The 15,059-nt window shown below is 40.1% G+C and overlaps 1 protein-coding gene and 1 long non-coding RNA gene across 2 annotated transcripts in view; both read right to left on the bottom strand.

Moving 5' to 3' along the window:
* Positions 1-4,106, bottom strand: part of sgpp1 (sphingosine-1-phosphate phosphatase 1) — a 100,813-nt gene extending 96,707 nt beyond the window's left edge. The window contains exon 1 of the mRNA XM_039741326.1: positions 3,126-4,106. Within this exon, the coding sequence (XP_039597260.1) occupies positions 3,126-3,770 (645 nt within the window). The 5' untranslated portion in view covers positions 3,771-4,106. The remainder of the gene's footprint in view (positions 1-3,125) is intronic.
* Positions 4,107-12,153: 8,047 nt separating this feature from the next.
* LOC120518715 lies at positions 12,154-15,030 on the bottom strand. The gene is made up of 3 exons (XR_005631284.1): positions 14,522-15,030; positions 13,745-13,991; positions 12,154-12,193 (listed from the first exon to the last, which is right to left on the bottom strand). It is a non-coding gene; the product is annotated as an uncharacterized LOC120518715 (long non-coding RNA).
* Positions 15,031-15,059: the final 29 nt, after the last annotated feature.

Here is a 15,059-nt window from a genome sequence, read left to right as displayed (position 1 = left end):
GAGTACCCTAACCACATACCCAATCCTGAGAAGCAATGGTTCTATGCCGACATCCTCCTGAATTGCTAAACTCATCACCCTGTCACAAAATTAAGCCCTGGGCAGTAACCTCATTTCAGCTATTTGCAGTTGCCATTTCATCATTTTGCTCATTATATAGTGAATCAAAAGGTTTGTCTAAGAACTTGGATCCAGCTTCACCACCATAGTTCAGTTTAACATCTGTAAAACTACTGCCACTGCACCAATGCATTAGTCAGCCTCATGAACACATATACTCTCACTTATGAACCACACCTGAAGTACATGAATACTGTGGCTTGTGGTAGCTGTTTACCCACTGCCTGCAGAAACAAAAAACACTCTTTTTGGGAAAGCATTAGGTATACTAGCCCAAATTTAATTACTTTGCAGAGAAATGTGCTGACATTTAGGGGATGCTGGCAAGTTATATATCACTAAAACTTGAAAATCCTTAACAGATAAGCCAGTCAAAAGGACTGCAGATAATAACCCCACAGATAAGATTTACTCAGGCTCTGCAAACAGCGGGTATGATTAACTAGAGAGACAGTTTCTCTATAAAATGACCAATGCTAGGATGAAGAACGGCTGCCTAAAATAAAAAAACCTCTGCTCACATATTACGGGCAAATAATAAAATGGCAAAGGGACAGCTTATTATTAAACAGATATAGAAGATTCTTTCCTTAAGCTTTTTTTCATAAACAGTAGTCTGAGTTGCATCATTACAATAATCCCTATATTGAAAACAAAATATTGCTCCGTTCTTTTTTGATTTACTCTCCCATTTTATTTTATGAAATTATTTTCTTTTCATTACAGGGTCACGTGAAGCTTCAGCTTCTCCCAGTAATATTAGTTCCAGGATAGTCATTATCCTTTTTAAAGCATTGAAGGGCACTATATTTAATAACCACCAAATGGCAGATTTGCTAATGTTACTTTATGAATGCTTTCATAGACAATTCTGAATTTCCATACAGACAGGACTTGAACTGTATTACTCAGCTAACACTCATGCTTCCATGAAGATTGACTTCATTATTAATTTCCATTCTAAGCTTGTTAATGAAAAAACATGTCTAACAACATAATGATGAGAAATTCCTAGATCTCTTCCCTAATGGCATAACATTTTCCACACTGGGGATTCACAACTCCACTCTTTGGCTTCTCTGCTGGGACTTGATAGTCACTGATGTGGTTTATGTGTTTGTTTACCTAAAAGTGGCTGAATGGAACCCTAGAGATAACCTGAAATGAGTGGTGTGGTGGGGCTCATGCCCATGTGTACTGGCAAAACAAATCCTATTTAGAAGTAATATTTATATTCTGGCTAAGGGAAATATTTAAACATGAAGCTGGGACAAACAGAACTATGAAACATCAACCATCAACTATTCGGAGGTGTACTGAAAAATGCAAATGCATTTTTACTGCTTTTACAATTGATATGAATATCTGGAACTGCTGTCGGCTGTTTTAGGCAGAGTGTTGCAGTTTATTTTTTACTGTAAGGTACGCTAGCTTATGACAATGCTGTGTAACACTGACACACAAACTCCTTGTTTCTTCCAATTTCTAACTTCTTGAATTCTAAAAAAAAAACTGCAGATGCCCAAAATTACATAATTGACGCATACCCTGCAAAATTCTCAAAGGTAATGACAAAGCACTGGGGATAAACATAGGAAAACAACTTCCAGAAACTACAAAGCTATATGGCCTTTGAGGGCTGTGTTATGACATCCTAGGCAATTTACTGGTACCTTCTTCTTATATTTATCTTCCTCTATTAATAATTCACAAACCACTTAGAAGATTGGAAAGGGTAAAGTAATGCAACTTACATAAACTGTGCTACAGTGGTACATTGACAGGCAACATATATTTTGAATGAGCACAGTATTTTTTCTTAATGCCCACCATCAAACAATTTAAATATTTTTGGGCTGTCGGTGATCTCTTTTGAATAAAATGTAGCATTGAATAACTTAATGGTGTGCTATTTACTCGTTGTAATGCAATCCTTGAAATCAATAAATTATATTAGAAACATATCCATACATTTAATAGAATTCTGATTTTTTCTGTGGAGTGATATGGGAAGCTGAAACCTATCCAAGTAGTATCAATCAATACAGAAAACACATTGAATATACAGTAATGCTAATTTATCACTGTCCATATCTACTCACCTACAGTTGCTCACAAACAGCCAATTTGAAGTCAACAATCAATTGGTAAGCATGCTTTTGATTTAAAAAAGGAAAGCAGAGTCTACTGAGGGAGCCCTTATACACACCAAAACAGCATGTAAACTACACAAGAGTGGCAGCCCATTTGGGTCCAAGTGCTGTGAGTGGCAAAAAATATCTGTTGTGCTAGCGTATCCAATTATAATAACAATAAACGAGGTGTCTAACAATACATGTGGCTTCATGCAATGGTAAAGAAGAGAAATGTACATAATGAATACCATGCAAAGCAAAACATGAACACTCTTTGATGAACTGCCAGCTTCCAAAACAGAGAACATAGGAAGCAAGTGAAATTTGCTGGACCCAATACACATTTCAGTGCCCCAAATGAATTAACTCCTTTTGGATATTAGAAGGAGGTCTTGAGAAACAGACACACATTAACTAGCTATGAAAAGAGGAGGATGTTGTAGGATGAAGGCTATACCTATCAAGTGACATCTTATTGGTGCACCAGTGTGGTGCCAATGATGACTTACAAAACCATGCTGCAACCATGCAGGAGAAATAACAAGAAGGTGAGAATGTACTGGTGTAGGCCATGACACAGTAGAAGTCTTGCACTTGTTTACACTAACAATTATGAACCCCTAAATTGACTTGAAGAGATTAAAACGGAGGTATGCGTAACTGTGGTTTGTATCAGACTGGTATTCTGTCTAGTGCTGGTTCCTGCATTTCATCTTTCACTTTGTGACACAGAAGTCAAATTGTGTTTCCTCTAACCAGATACATATCGATGGCAGGCAATCAACCTGAGTAAAGTCAAGGGGGTTTAACCATCTCCAACACATCCCCATTCCCATTAAAAAAAATAAACGAATGAATAAATTAGATTACCTGCCACCTCCCGTACGTGAGGAGGAAGAGTGAAAATGGGATGGCAGTGCCTGACATGGCGTGAGTGGATGGCATGCTGTATTCAGAGTTGTAGAACATTTCCACCTTGACCACTGGCGGAGACGGCGGTCGAGACCAGCGGATGATGTCCTTGGTGCACTGTCCCAGGTACATGACCCACACCCAGATGACAATGAGGCGCCGGCTCACGTAGGCGTCGATGTTCCACATGAAGAACGGAAAGAAAGTGATGTAGAAGAGCTCATTGCCCAGCTCTGTCCCGAAGGTGAACAGATAGTACAGAAAAGCATTGTCGATGACGAACTCCTGGCCACCTTCACCGGTCAGCGAGTTTCGGCGCCGTGGCTTCTGCTTCGCAAGATCGCTGCTGTCCTCTTGCCTAATCGCGGACGTTTCTCGATCCGTCCCGTTCACCTGGGGCGAGTGGCTTTCGACTATCCTGCCGCGGAGCCCGTCGGCTTCGTCTGTTCGCTCCTGGTGGGGCTGGCGGGGGCAGCTCCCATTAGAAAGGCTGGGCTGCCCTGCGAATGATCCTCTCACTCCGCAAAGCTGCTGGAAGCGGGCCACTTTGTGTGGGTCTTGTAAATCCCGGAGCAGCCGGACCAGCTGGGAAACCAACTCCATTGTGGCATTAACAGAAGGAACAGGAGTTGCAGCCCAAGAAGCCGGTCCGCTGTCCCTCTCCGCGCCGGCTCACTTTCTCCTCGTTTCAAATCTCTCTTTGACAGATGACACTCTCTGACTGAGCTCAGGGTACCGACGAGGAGGAGGAGCAGGAGACGGCAGCGGGGCGGAGACAACGCGGCTCCTCTTCCGGGACTGTTTTGGTAAAAAGGTAGTACTGCAAAATGCCTTCCTTACCCGTACCTATACGCTTCAACCGCGGTTTCCAGCTATCTCATTTCGGTGGCTCACTCAGCCGCCTGGCGCCTGGTGGGCGGTGTCACGGGATGTTGCGTGCCCGCATGCCTTCTAGCGAGCGCGTGCGCGACGGGACGCGCACGCTACGGCGCGAGTTTCTGAATGACCTACCTTCCAGCATCAAAAGGAAGCTGAGCCAGAAGAATGATGAAACTCACTAAACCTTACAACAATGACTAAATCCATTTATGAAACCAGATCGAAAATAACGTTTGAAACGGGATTCTTAGTGGTGTTCAGGAAAGTACTGTACTCGCCATCAACTAGGACCCTGCGTGACTTAGCCGCGCTTCTACAAATCTGAAGCGTGGAAATATCCCAGCATGCTCGGTCGCCGCTTTCGGTACATGGAAGGAGATATTGAATGAGGTTATCAAAAAAAGAATTTCCTCGGCTTCACTTCAGGATATAAACGTTTGACTGTTTAACGTGACTTATATCCTGGCGTGATATGGCATTTGTTTTAGACTGGCGTGTAGCTATTCTTGTAACCAACCCAATGATAAGTTAACGAGTTAAAGGAAATAACGATCCAAGCTAAAACTGATATTTTCATCGTATACTATTGCAATTTTGTTCACGTGAGATTATTTACAGTATCAATCAGGCTTTGTTCTTGGATTATGTTTACTTCAGACAGTACAACAGTATGGAGGATATAGATTCCTGCCTCTCCAAAATTTACTACGTTTTTTCGCAAAATAATTATTTTAGCAAATGTATAGCGTTATTAAGAGACCGCTAATGAGGCAAACGTTAAGCGCGTGCGTAACGGAACACATACTGTGGATTTAATCCTGCATGTGCTTAGGGGTCAATTTAATCGGCCCAGTTTGGGGTCACAGGGATCTAGTGATTATCGCAGCAGCACTGGGTGAAAGGAAAGAACCAAACGTGGTGAATGATAGGCAGGTACTTTGTAGGACACTATTGTACAGACTGTTCTGTAACAGAAACCTATGAATAAAGCGTATATTTAGTTTTAATCCTTTTATTTTGCTATATATGTTGGGAAACAGCTTAATATAGTGTTCATACCGTGAATCTTTTAGGGCCCGGATTGAGGACAGAACAAGGTGATGGATGCCATTTACTTCCCTGCACATGAATGACTAAACTTATTTTGTTAATCAAGAAGTGTTACTGACACATGTCTAGTATTCACTGTTAAAATTCCCCTTGGGATGAATACAGTGATCCAAATACCAAAATAAATAAATAAAACGGGTAACCACCCGCATGCTCATCGATACAAATCAATTTTAAAATCAAGACTCTAATGGTGTTTCACAAATCTGTTACCGTCGCAACTATGGAACGTGCTACAAATCTAAAAAAAAAAAAAAAGGCTCTTTCTGAATTCTTCATAGATGGTTCTTTCGGCAACACAATGGTTCTCGTATGACATGGTTCAGGAACCCATCTGGCACCTTTATTTTAAAGAATGTGTGTGTGTGTTGGGGGGGCTTTTTAGTTTCTCTTGATGTTACATTAATGTTACATTTCATGGCTGCTCAGTTTTATTTTCAGCTGTGCGTGTCTGTACTCTGTAATTGCCTGGTGGTGTTCCGTCCGAGATGTTTTTTTCTTCTTGATACTCCAATTGACAAAGTGGTTCAGTGAATGATAATACTGATATTTCTTATTATATGTGTACTGTATAACTCTTTCGGAAGTCTTCAAAGGGTGAAAGAAATAATAAACATTTCTCATTTTTGTAATTAGTAAAAGTCCGGTGTTTTGTTAATACCGGTAGCGGTCATTTCATCGGTCGTAATATTAAAATTATTTTATATCATAGTATTCGGTGTAGTGGAGTACTTTTTTAACAGTCGTTCATTCTGCATCTCTGCCACAAAGTTCTTTAAAACCTAATTAAGAATGAACATTGATTAATGGAACTAAAATGCACTAGTTGTGTTCATACATTTTCAGAACAGGATTAAGGAGAATATGAGCCAGTCCGGCCGGCGACCGGAGTCAGCAGTCAGTTCAGGTAATCGGGAAGAAACTAAACTGAAGATGCCAAAGCTCCCGTTCTTTGGACTGATGCGACAGGGGAGCCATTTTTGGTTCCAAAAGAACCATCTACACAAAGGTCATAAAAAGAACTTTTATTTATAATTTGTAACAGGCTCCATAAATAACCAGATGATAGCAGATTTGTGAAATAACAATGGGTTCGTGGTTTTAAAAGGACTCTTGCTGCACACAATCACACGGGCTAAGTTCAGGTTTTCTTGATCTGCCTGTATTCTAAGCTGTTCAGTACATTAAAGATTTATGTTTTTCTGCGTAACCTTTTCAGGCCCCGAGAACACATTTCATTTACGAAGAACCTTTCCAAGAACGGATGGGACTTCGTCAAGCACTAGTTCTACAAGAAACCACACAACCCATTAAACGAGACATTTTAGAACGTGCTTTTTAAAGAGTGTAAAGTCCCGAGTTCAAACCACGTGAAACACCACAGAGTAGACACCCTAATAACATTTATTTTTATATAACACGTTTTCATACAAATAATGTAGTTCAAAGTGCTTTACAAAAAATGTATAATTCAAATTAGGCAATACTAAGTAAAAAAGGATAAATAAAGTAAGGTCCGATGGCCAGGAGGACAGAAAAAATCTCCAGAGATTAAATTACTACAAGTTCTAAAGACTGTGCGGTGTTATGGCTATATTCAGTTCTGTGATTATGAATCTACTCTTGTGTGTATTTTGTAGTTCACTAGTACCACTGCAAGGTTGTTTTGAGTTCAGACCTTTACAGACAATATTACTGACCAATGCTGGCACTTCACATTTACAGGTACCTATTTGTCAAGATAACATCACCCAACCTACAGTCAACAATTTTGGACTGCGGAGAGCCGGAGCCTTAACCCTGTAGCACCGACAGCAAGGCAGGAAACAGGAAAGCGTGACATTCAAACACTGGGTGCTAGAACTGTGCCCACTGCACCACCATAATGCCCGCACAGTCCTACGGAAATAATAGCAACACGTGTTTGTTTGAGTCAATCTGTGTCCTTCCGCATAGAATATTTACAGCGCAAGTCTGCCTCCTTGTGGACAGAATAAGTAACTGTGTTAGCCAGAATGTTAAATTCAGCTTCCACAGGCATCTGGTCACATATGCATTACAAGATATTCAAGAGTTAAACGCATTCCAGAATCGAGCATCACAGAACACACTCAAACGGTGCCATAACGAGTCGAAGACTGGCGTCACAATCGCACCCTCTTCATTAGTGTTGTGAGGCAACAGCATCCAAATGCAAAAGACGATATGATGTTCAGATCAAAAGGACATGGAGAACCGCGACTATATGAGTGTAAGAGGGATTTTCTTGTGACAGTCTTTTATCTCGCCTGTGGTTAGTTCACACTTTACGAACGTGGCATTTGGGAAGAGTTGTTTTCGGTGGAACGTGACGTGGAAAACGAGAATCGCAAAATGGGATGGACATTTTTTTTAAATAACATCAAAACCTCGAGCAGTATTGTGCGTTTATAGTACCACGGGCTTTTCTCTGGATCTGACATGGCTGTATTTTCTACCGCTGCGCAAAGACATGCAGTGATCTCTGCTGGCAACAATTCATTAACTCCACTCTTCACTTTTGTGGCTGTCCACCAACAGTAAAGTGAATCCTACCGTGTGTCGTCCTCTATGACCGTTACTTCAAGAAACATATCCGATTTCATTGTTGTATGAGTTCATCGGGAACTATTATTAGGAGACAGAAGACATCTTTGTAAGTAATATGCAGACAATACTAAGCGGTGGTGCAGTGGAAGTGCTGCTGCTTCGCAGTAAAGACACCTGGGTTCGCTTCCCGGGTCCTCCCTGCGTGGAGTTTGCATGCTCTCCCCGTGTCTGCGTGGGTTTCCTCCCACAGTCCAAAGACATGTTGGTTAGGTGCACTGGTGATCCTAAATTGTCCCGTGAGTGTGTGCCCTGCCCGGGATTTGTTCCTGCCTTGCGCCCTCTGCTGGCTGGGATTGGCTCCAGCAGACCCCCGTGAACTTGTGTTAGGATATAGCGTGTTGGAAAATGACTGACTGACAATACTAAGCTATGACGTTCTTTTACATCAAGTGATGATTCTCCGGTGGCGTCGTTACTTGCGTCAGGTAAATCAAAGAGTGGATAGATGATAACTGCTTATTTTTGTATACAGAAAAAAACAGAAATGTTATTTATTTAGTGAGGAAAGCCTTTTTAACTTTGTTTATCTAAAGATTAATATTACTGAATCAACACGCAACGTATGCTTTATCTTCTTATAACACACATTACAAAATTATCTATAACTTATTTTTTTATTTTTTATGCTTAGAAATATTGGAAAATTAAGACAATTCCTAAATGTGAGAAATTAATTCATTGATTTACTTTTTACTTGGAGAACCGGCATTTGAGACGGGAGTCAAATAACTTTGTGTCTGGGCGACAGGAAATAATGGACGGACCAGCAGAAGCTGAGATTCTGGAACGTTTTCATTCCCTATACTGACAGGTGGCAGTGGACCTTATATGGCACTCTAGTTGGAAGACCCACATGGGTGCTTGGGAAGTCCAGCCCTGTCGGGGTCCCTGGGTTTTATTAGAGGGTCGTCTTAAGAGCATTATAGGCCCTGGGGCAACACAGTGCACCGGGGCCTCTACCTACAGAACCACTCAGCAAGTCACAACATACATAGACTAGCATGGTGACCCTATGCCACAACTGCAACTGCCCAGCATGACCATGCATTAAGATGGCCCTGTTCGGCCAGCAGCATTGTTTATTGTATTTTATGGCTTATATGTGGAGATGTGATCATTGGAAAGGTGCTGGTATTGAATAAAAACCCTTTATTTTATTCATGTAATGCGTAGTGCTTTACTGTGTCTGTGATTTGGGGTTCTCTGGTGCCCCATTGTGATTACAACTTCTAGACGGACTTGCTGCAGAATCTTGTTTACTGGCTTTTCAAACCATTTTATGTGCAGCTTTAAGTCAATTCAAAATGCTGCTGTAAGAATAATTACACAAAATAGGATGTACGACAACATAACTCCAGTGCTTATGTCATTACGCTGGCTTCCAGTTAAACTTAGGGCTGACTTCAAAGTCCTCCATCACTCTTAAAAGTAAAGGTGCCAAAATGTTTCTTTAGAGCAATGCCATAGTGAAACAGTTTTGTTTCCCAAAAGAACCACCTGGAAAGAACATTTATTTATTTAGACCCTTAACAGTTTATATAAATAACTATTAATAGATACTGTAACAGATTTGTGACATGCCAAAGGGTCTCTGATTTTACAAGAACTCTTACTATATACAACACAAACTAAACTCAGATTTTCTTGATCTGTTAGTATTCTGTGAAGAGCCCTACAGTACATTATATATTTCTATTATATTAGATCAAATCAGATTAGATTAGATTAGATAAAATTAGGTTCATTAAACTTTAATAATTCCAATGGGAAACTTTCATGCATATAGCAGCAGAAACATAAAAACAAGAATCAATAGGTCAATATGTAAATAAATAAATGTATATTGTTCAGATATGTCTAAATAGTTTTTCAAAATAAATTTAACAAGTGCTCCAGGAGGAAGTATTGAAATGCTTGATGGCAATGGACAGAAAAGACCCCCATAGGCACTTCTTAGCTCAAAGTGGTACAATGCATCTGTGGCTAAAAGTACACTAAGGATGTGCCTCCTGGATGGGATAGAGGGGATCTTTCATGATGACATCCAATTTTGCCAACATCCTCTTTTCTACAATGCCTTCTTAATGTGTCCAACGTTCACCCAGTGATGGAGCAGGCTTTCCTGATATGATTATTCAGGAATTGTACTTCTTTTGAGCTGAACTTGCTTCCCTACAGCATAGAACACCACACTTGCTACTATGGACTGATAGAACATTTCCAGTAGCCTGCTGCACACATCAGAAGACCAGAGTCTCCTTAACAAGTGCAGTCGGCTCTGTCCATTCTTTTACAGTTCCACTGTGTTGTCAGACCAGTCCAGTTTGTTGTTTCTATGGCCCCTACATACCTGTAGCTCTACCCCACTTCCACATCCTCCTCCTGGATGGTGACAGGTCTCAGAGGCTGCTTGGCATGTCTAAAGTCCATAACCAGCTCTTTTGTCTTGCTGATGTTGAGTTACAAGTTGTTGTCCCTGTACCACAAGACATAGTCCCCCACAACCTTCCTATATAATCTGACTTGTCTCCATTATTAATGCAGCCTATGATGAACGAGTCATCTGAAAATTTCTGTAGATGGCAAGTGCTGGTATTGTTCTGGAAATCTGTTCTGTAGAGGGTGAGCAGGAAGGGAGACGGGGACAGTTCCCTGAGGTGCTCCAGTATTACACACCACCATTTCTGGTACACAGTCCCTCTGCCGCACAAACTGTTGTCTGTTGGTCAGGTAGTCTATGATCCACTAGATTGTGGAGGCAGTCGATGGGGCAGAATGGTGTTAAAAGCTCTGAAAAAGTCAAAGGACATTATCCTGATGGTGGTACCAGCTTTGTCCAAGTGGAAATAAGCTCTGTGGAGCTTGTAGATGAGAGAATCCCCCACACCTACAGGCAAACTGCAAAGGATCCCGATGTTCTGAAACCAGATATTCTGTGAAACCATTATACAGTATAAAAAAAATATTACTGCTGAAAAAACATTCATATTCCCATATTTTCTTTTCATAACATAAAAGATAATCTTTCCAAAATATTGTACCAATGTGCATTTTTCATACATTTATCTTTAAAGAACAAATTGAAGTATAATTCCCAGTAAATGCCACATTTCAAATTTATCAGTATCCACAAACCCTGTCATGTGGTGTGTGTGGTAACAAGCTGTATCAGTGCAAGCTGCCAACCAAACAACCAACCAACTTCCATCTCTCCTTAGCAGCAGTGAATCCCCGCTTCTCAATTTCTCTCTTCATTTTAAAGCCCTTCTAGCTCATTTTCCAAACTCTTTTTTTCTGACTGCACATCTCTGGTCACACTTCATTTTATTAGAATGCACCTGGCATCCCACATCCCATTCTTTCCCAGACCAATAATAAGCCATATCCAAAAGGCTTCTCTTGAACATTACCATTCTGCTAGACTCTCACCTCTCAAAATTAAGTTATAAGACAAAACAAATGGACTGTCTGTCTTTTGCAGTAATCCTTCCACATCAGCACATGTGTCCAGCTGTACTCCTAAAACAAGTATGTAATTGTCTCCGCCTGGGAACAGTGTGGTCTTGTCTAAACATCCTCTCCCTAACACATAATGCCCCCCCTATACTATCATCCAGTTCAAGTCTTTTTTTGGCTGTACCACTGTCCTTATCCCCACTTCAAATTTTGTTTTCAAACTCTGCCCCTCCTCTATTGTACACCTAACTGCCTTATTCAAGTCCTTCTGCTTGCAGCACAAAGCCAATATCTGTACATTCTCCTTTCAGTTTCACTACATATTGGTAGCCTCCTGGTCTCTCCTCTGCCTTTGGTATCAAACTCAAGCACATTGTCAGAGGCCTCATCACTAATGTAACCCACAGAGCCACAAGATATTGGAATTTATGTGCAAAGGCTGAATGCAAAGCCTTGCACAAAGATACATAAAAGCACAGTCCATATTCAATTGGATGTCTATGGTATCTCCACCTCCATTTTCCACATGTCGAGCCATTATCATATATTCGTACCCTCTCATACCTGCATCCCCACACAACAACAACATTTATTTATATAGCACATTTTCATACAAAAAGTAGCTCAAAGTGCTTTACATAATGAAGAAAAGGAAAATAAAAGACAAAATAAGAAATTAAAATAAAACAACATTAGTTAACATAGAAAAGGAATAAGGTCTGATGGCCAGGGTGGACAGAAAAAACAGAAAAAAAACTCCAGACGGCTGGAGAAAAAAATAAAATCTGCAGGGGTTCCAGGCCACAGCACCGCCCAGTCGCCTCTGGGCATTCTACCTAACATAAATGAAATAGTCCTCTTTGTAGTTACGGTTCTCACGGAGTCACTTGATGTTGATGGTCATACAGACTTCTGGCTTTTAATGCATCCATCATTGTTGGAACATCACGGTGCTTTGAGTAGATGGTGGTGGCAAAATGATACCAGAAAAGGAAACAGAAGAGAGAGTAGAGGTTAGTAGGGATTTTAGAGACACCATGAACAGTTATTATAATGAGTTGGATATACAGAGTATCAGGATTTTGATTACAGTGAAGTTATGAGAAGGCCATGTTAAAATAATGTATTTTTAGCATTTCTTTAAAGTGCTCCACTGTATTAGCCTGGCTAATTCCCATTGGCAGGCTATTCCAGATTTTAGGTGCATAGCAGCAGAAGGCCGCCTCACACTTTTAAGTTTTATTCTTGGAATTCTAAGGAGATACTCATTTGAGGATCTGAGGTTACGATTTGGAATATAAGGTGTCAGACATTCTGATATATAAGATGGGGTGAGATTATTTAAGGCTTTATAAACCATAAGCAGAATTTGAGACACACAAAATGAGACACCATTACTTTAACCTTTACTCGTAAATAATGAGGCAAAGGAAAAGCTGTCCCTAAATACATTGACTTTTTCAGAGAGATACTTTCACGTCCTGCGAGACGAGACTTTGTGCCAAGAGATTTAACCACACCTGGGGCCAAAAATAAAAGACAAAGAGTAGATAGTTGTAAAGAATTCAAAAACGTTGGCGCGATACACATGCAGAGCAGGTTAGAGATAATGAAAGTAATAAAATTTATAAGTCTCCAAAAAATGTTAGTAAAGATTGCATTAGCGCAAACAAACTGAAAGTATTACTATTGAAATAACGGAACAGTGAGAAGAGATCGAATATATTGTTCGGATATAAACTTTAAGTCGGAGACTTGTAGATCGTCTAATTCATGATGCCATCAGGGAAAAGTAGTGTTTCTTCCCAATGAAGAGGCAAATCCGTGAGAATTAAAATATTTGTTGTTTGGTGAAAGTGAAATCCACATACGTGAGTGTCAGAGATGCGAACTGACTGGCGCTTAGCATAGGCCTTGTTTTGGGGGTGGGGGGGGGGGGGGTTTTGGTGAGCAAAGCCCCCTAGTACATTACAAACAACAAAGGGGAACTAGGCCAATATTGGAGCATTTTTCTCCCTTATGCAATCAGATGTGATCCATTGTTTATCAAATTATATTTAGGTTCTCCAGTGAAGAAGTAAAACGTTGCTTTTGTAATATATGGTGTGCTACAAATTTCGCAAGCATATTGAAAATAGGTCAGCATAAATCCACTTCAATCAATGCAAAAAACATTCAGAACATGCTGAACTTTTATTTTGATAACCAGCATTATTTTTTTGGTTTTTGACATTGCAAATACATTTGGGTTATAAGGAAGAATTTGCATCTTTGCTTCAAAGGGGACGTTCCTTTATGCAAATATACTATCTTTATGGAAATTTAGAATTCTGTACAATAATACAATTATTCATTAAATAGTTTTACCCACTGAAAAAAAATGATAATGACAGGTACAACACTAATGTAAAGTTACACGTATTTGTTTATTCCAAATAATCATTTAAAACCGTTTACTGTATTACAGTTTTTACTGCGAAAATTATAAGTTTAATGTAGCATACTTTTTTTCTCCACATTGTGTGCGTCCGTCTACACCAACCAGCCGTCCAGACAGAAGAGCCGCAGCCCTCCTGATATAGACCAGCCATTTGACGCAATGACCGCCCCAGGACACACTGGACGCATAACATCCCTCAGATTGCAAGCGAACACCTCGAAATTCCCCAGCAGAAGATCAGATGTTCAGCTGATAATTGGAGAAGTCCGTTTTGTCCATTCCGTATCGGAATCTCAAACGAAGACCCTCATCTGGAGTTAGACAGGAGACAGAAAGTGAAAAGGCAGAAAAAAATTCTATTGCAAATAATCTTTATAAATAAATGTAATTTTGCACATTAAATACTTCAAGGTATGATTTCAACAAATCATTCGTGACTAGTACAACAAATTCACTTTTTTAAATAACATTTGGAACTTGGCCATATTACATTACGTTCTTGCATTGACATGACAAAACAGCAGTGAAATTTTAACCTCCCAACTTCTAACTTTCTTTACTATTGCATTTTAAAATCATTCGCAAGTAAGCAATCTCAAAAATGACTCATATTTCATTACATGAAAACATATCAAAGGAGAAGCGACACTGGCTGCCCTCTGTCAATGCCTATTCCGCAGTTGTTAATGCCGATTACTAAAAACACTTGGCATTTGCTTTTCACTTAAAACATACAACAGGGGCAGCTTATAAAGAATCTAAAATAACATTTGCTTGCCCCTACATTATCGGAAACATTACTTTCAGTGAACATAAGATATTAAATGAAGCATTGCCTTACCCATAACGTTGACTAAAAGACACCTCCAATAAGGCACTGCGTGTTCATTCACGTTGGGAAAAGTCAGAACTTTACAGAAACGAGCACTTTGTGGCGAAAGACGCCACATTGCGCCTTTCCAGTTTTTCCAGCCATCCGTCTTTGCACAAACCTGCTATAGTCGGTTTATTATTAACTTTCTATATTACAACTCATGTCTTTTCACTAAATACGTTTTTTTTGTCTTTTAGACGCAAGTTTACTTACTGTTATTTCGTCTATAACCGAATTTTAGTAGAAAGGCACCATTTTAGCAGACTATAAACTGACGCTGGGTTTAAAAAACAAAGAGGAGATTCCAGTTCCAAAGATGAGGCTATGTTTGGGCGAGAATTATGAAAAAGTTATAACATTTTCAACCATCCGAAAACTCCGACCTGATCATAAAGACCGCATCTAGCCATTTATTCGTTTGTCCGGTGTCGAGCACACATTATTCAGGCGCGGATCCACTATCAGTGCTATTTTGGTGCGCGCCCTGGTGCCAGTGACAGTAACC

The sequence above is a fragment of the Polypterus senegalus genome, chromosome 18 (genome assembly GCF_016835505.1).
Source record: "Polypterus senegalus isolate Bchr_013 chromosome 18, ASM1683550v1, whole genome shotgun sequence".
In the NCBI taxonomy this organism is placed as follows: domain Eukaryota; kingdom Metazoa; phylum Chordata; class Cladistia; order Polypteriformes; family Polypteridae; genus Polypterus; species Polypterus senegalus.
This window is presented reverse-complemented; position numbering and strand designations above follow the sequence as displayed.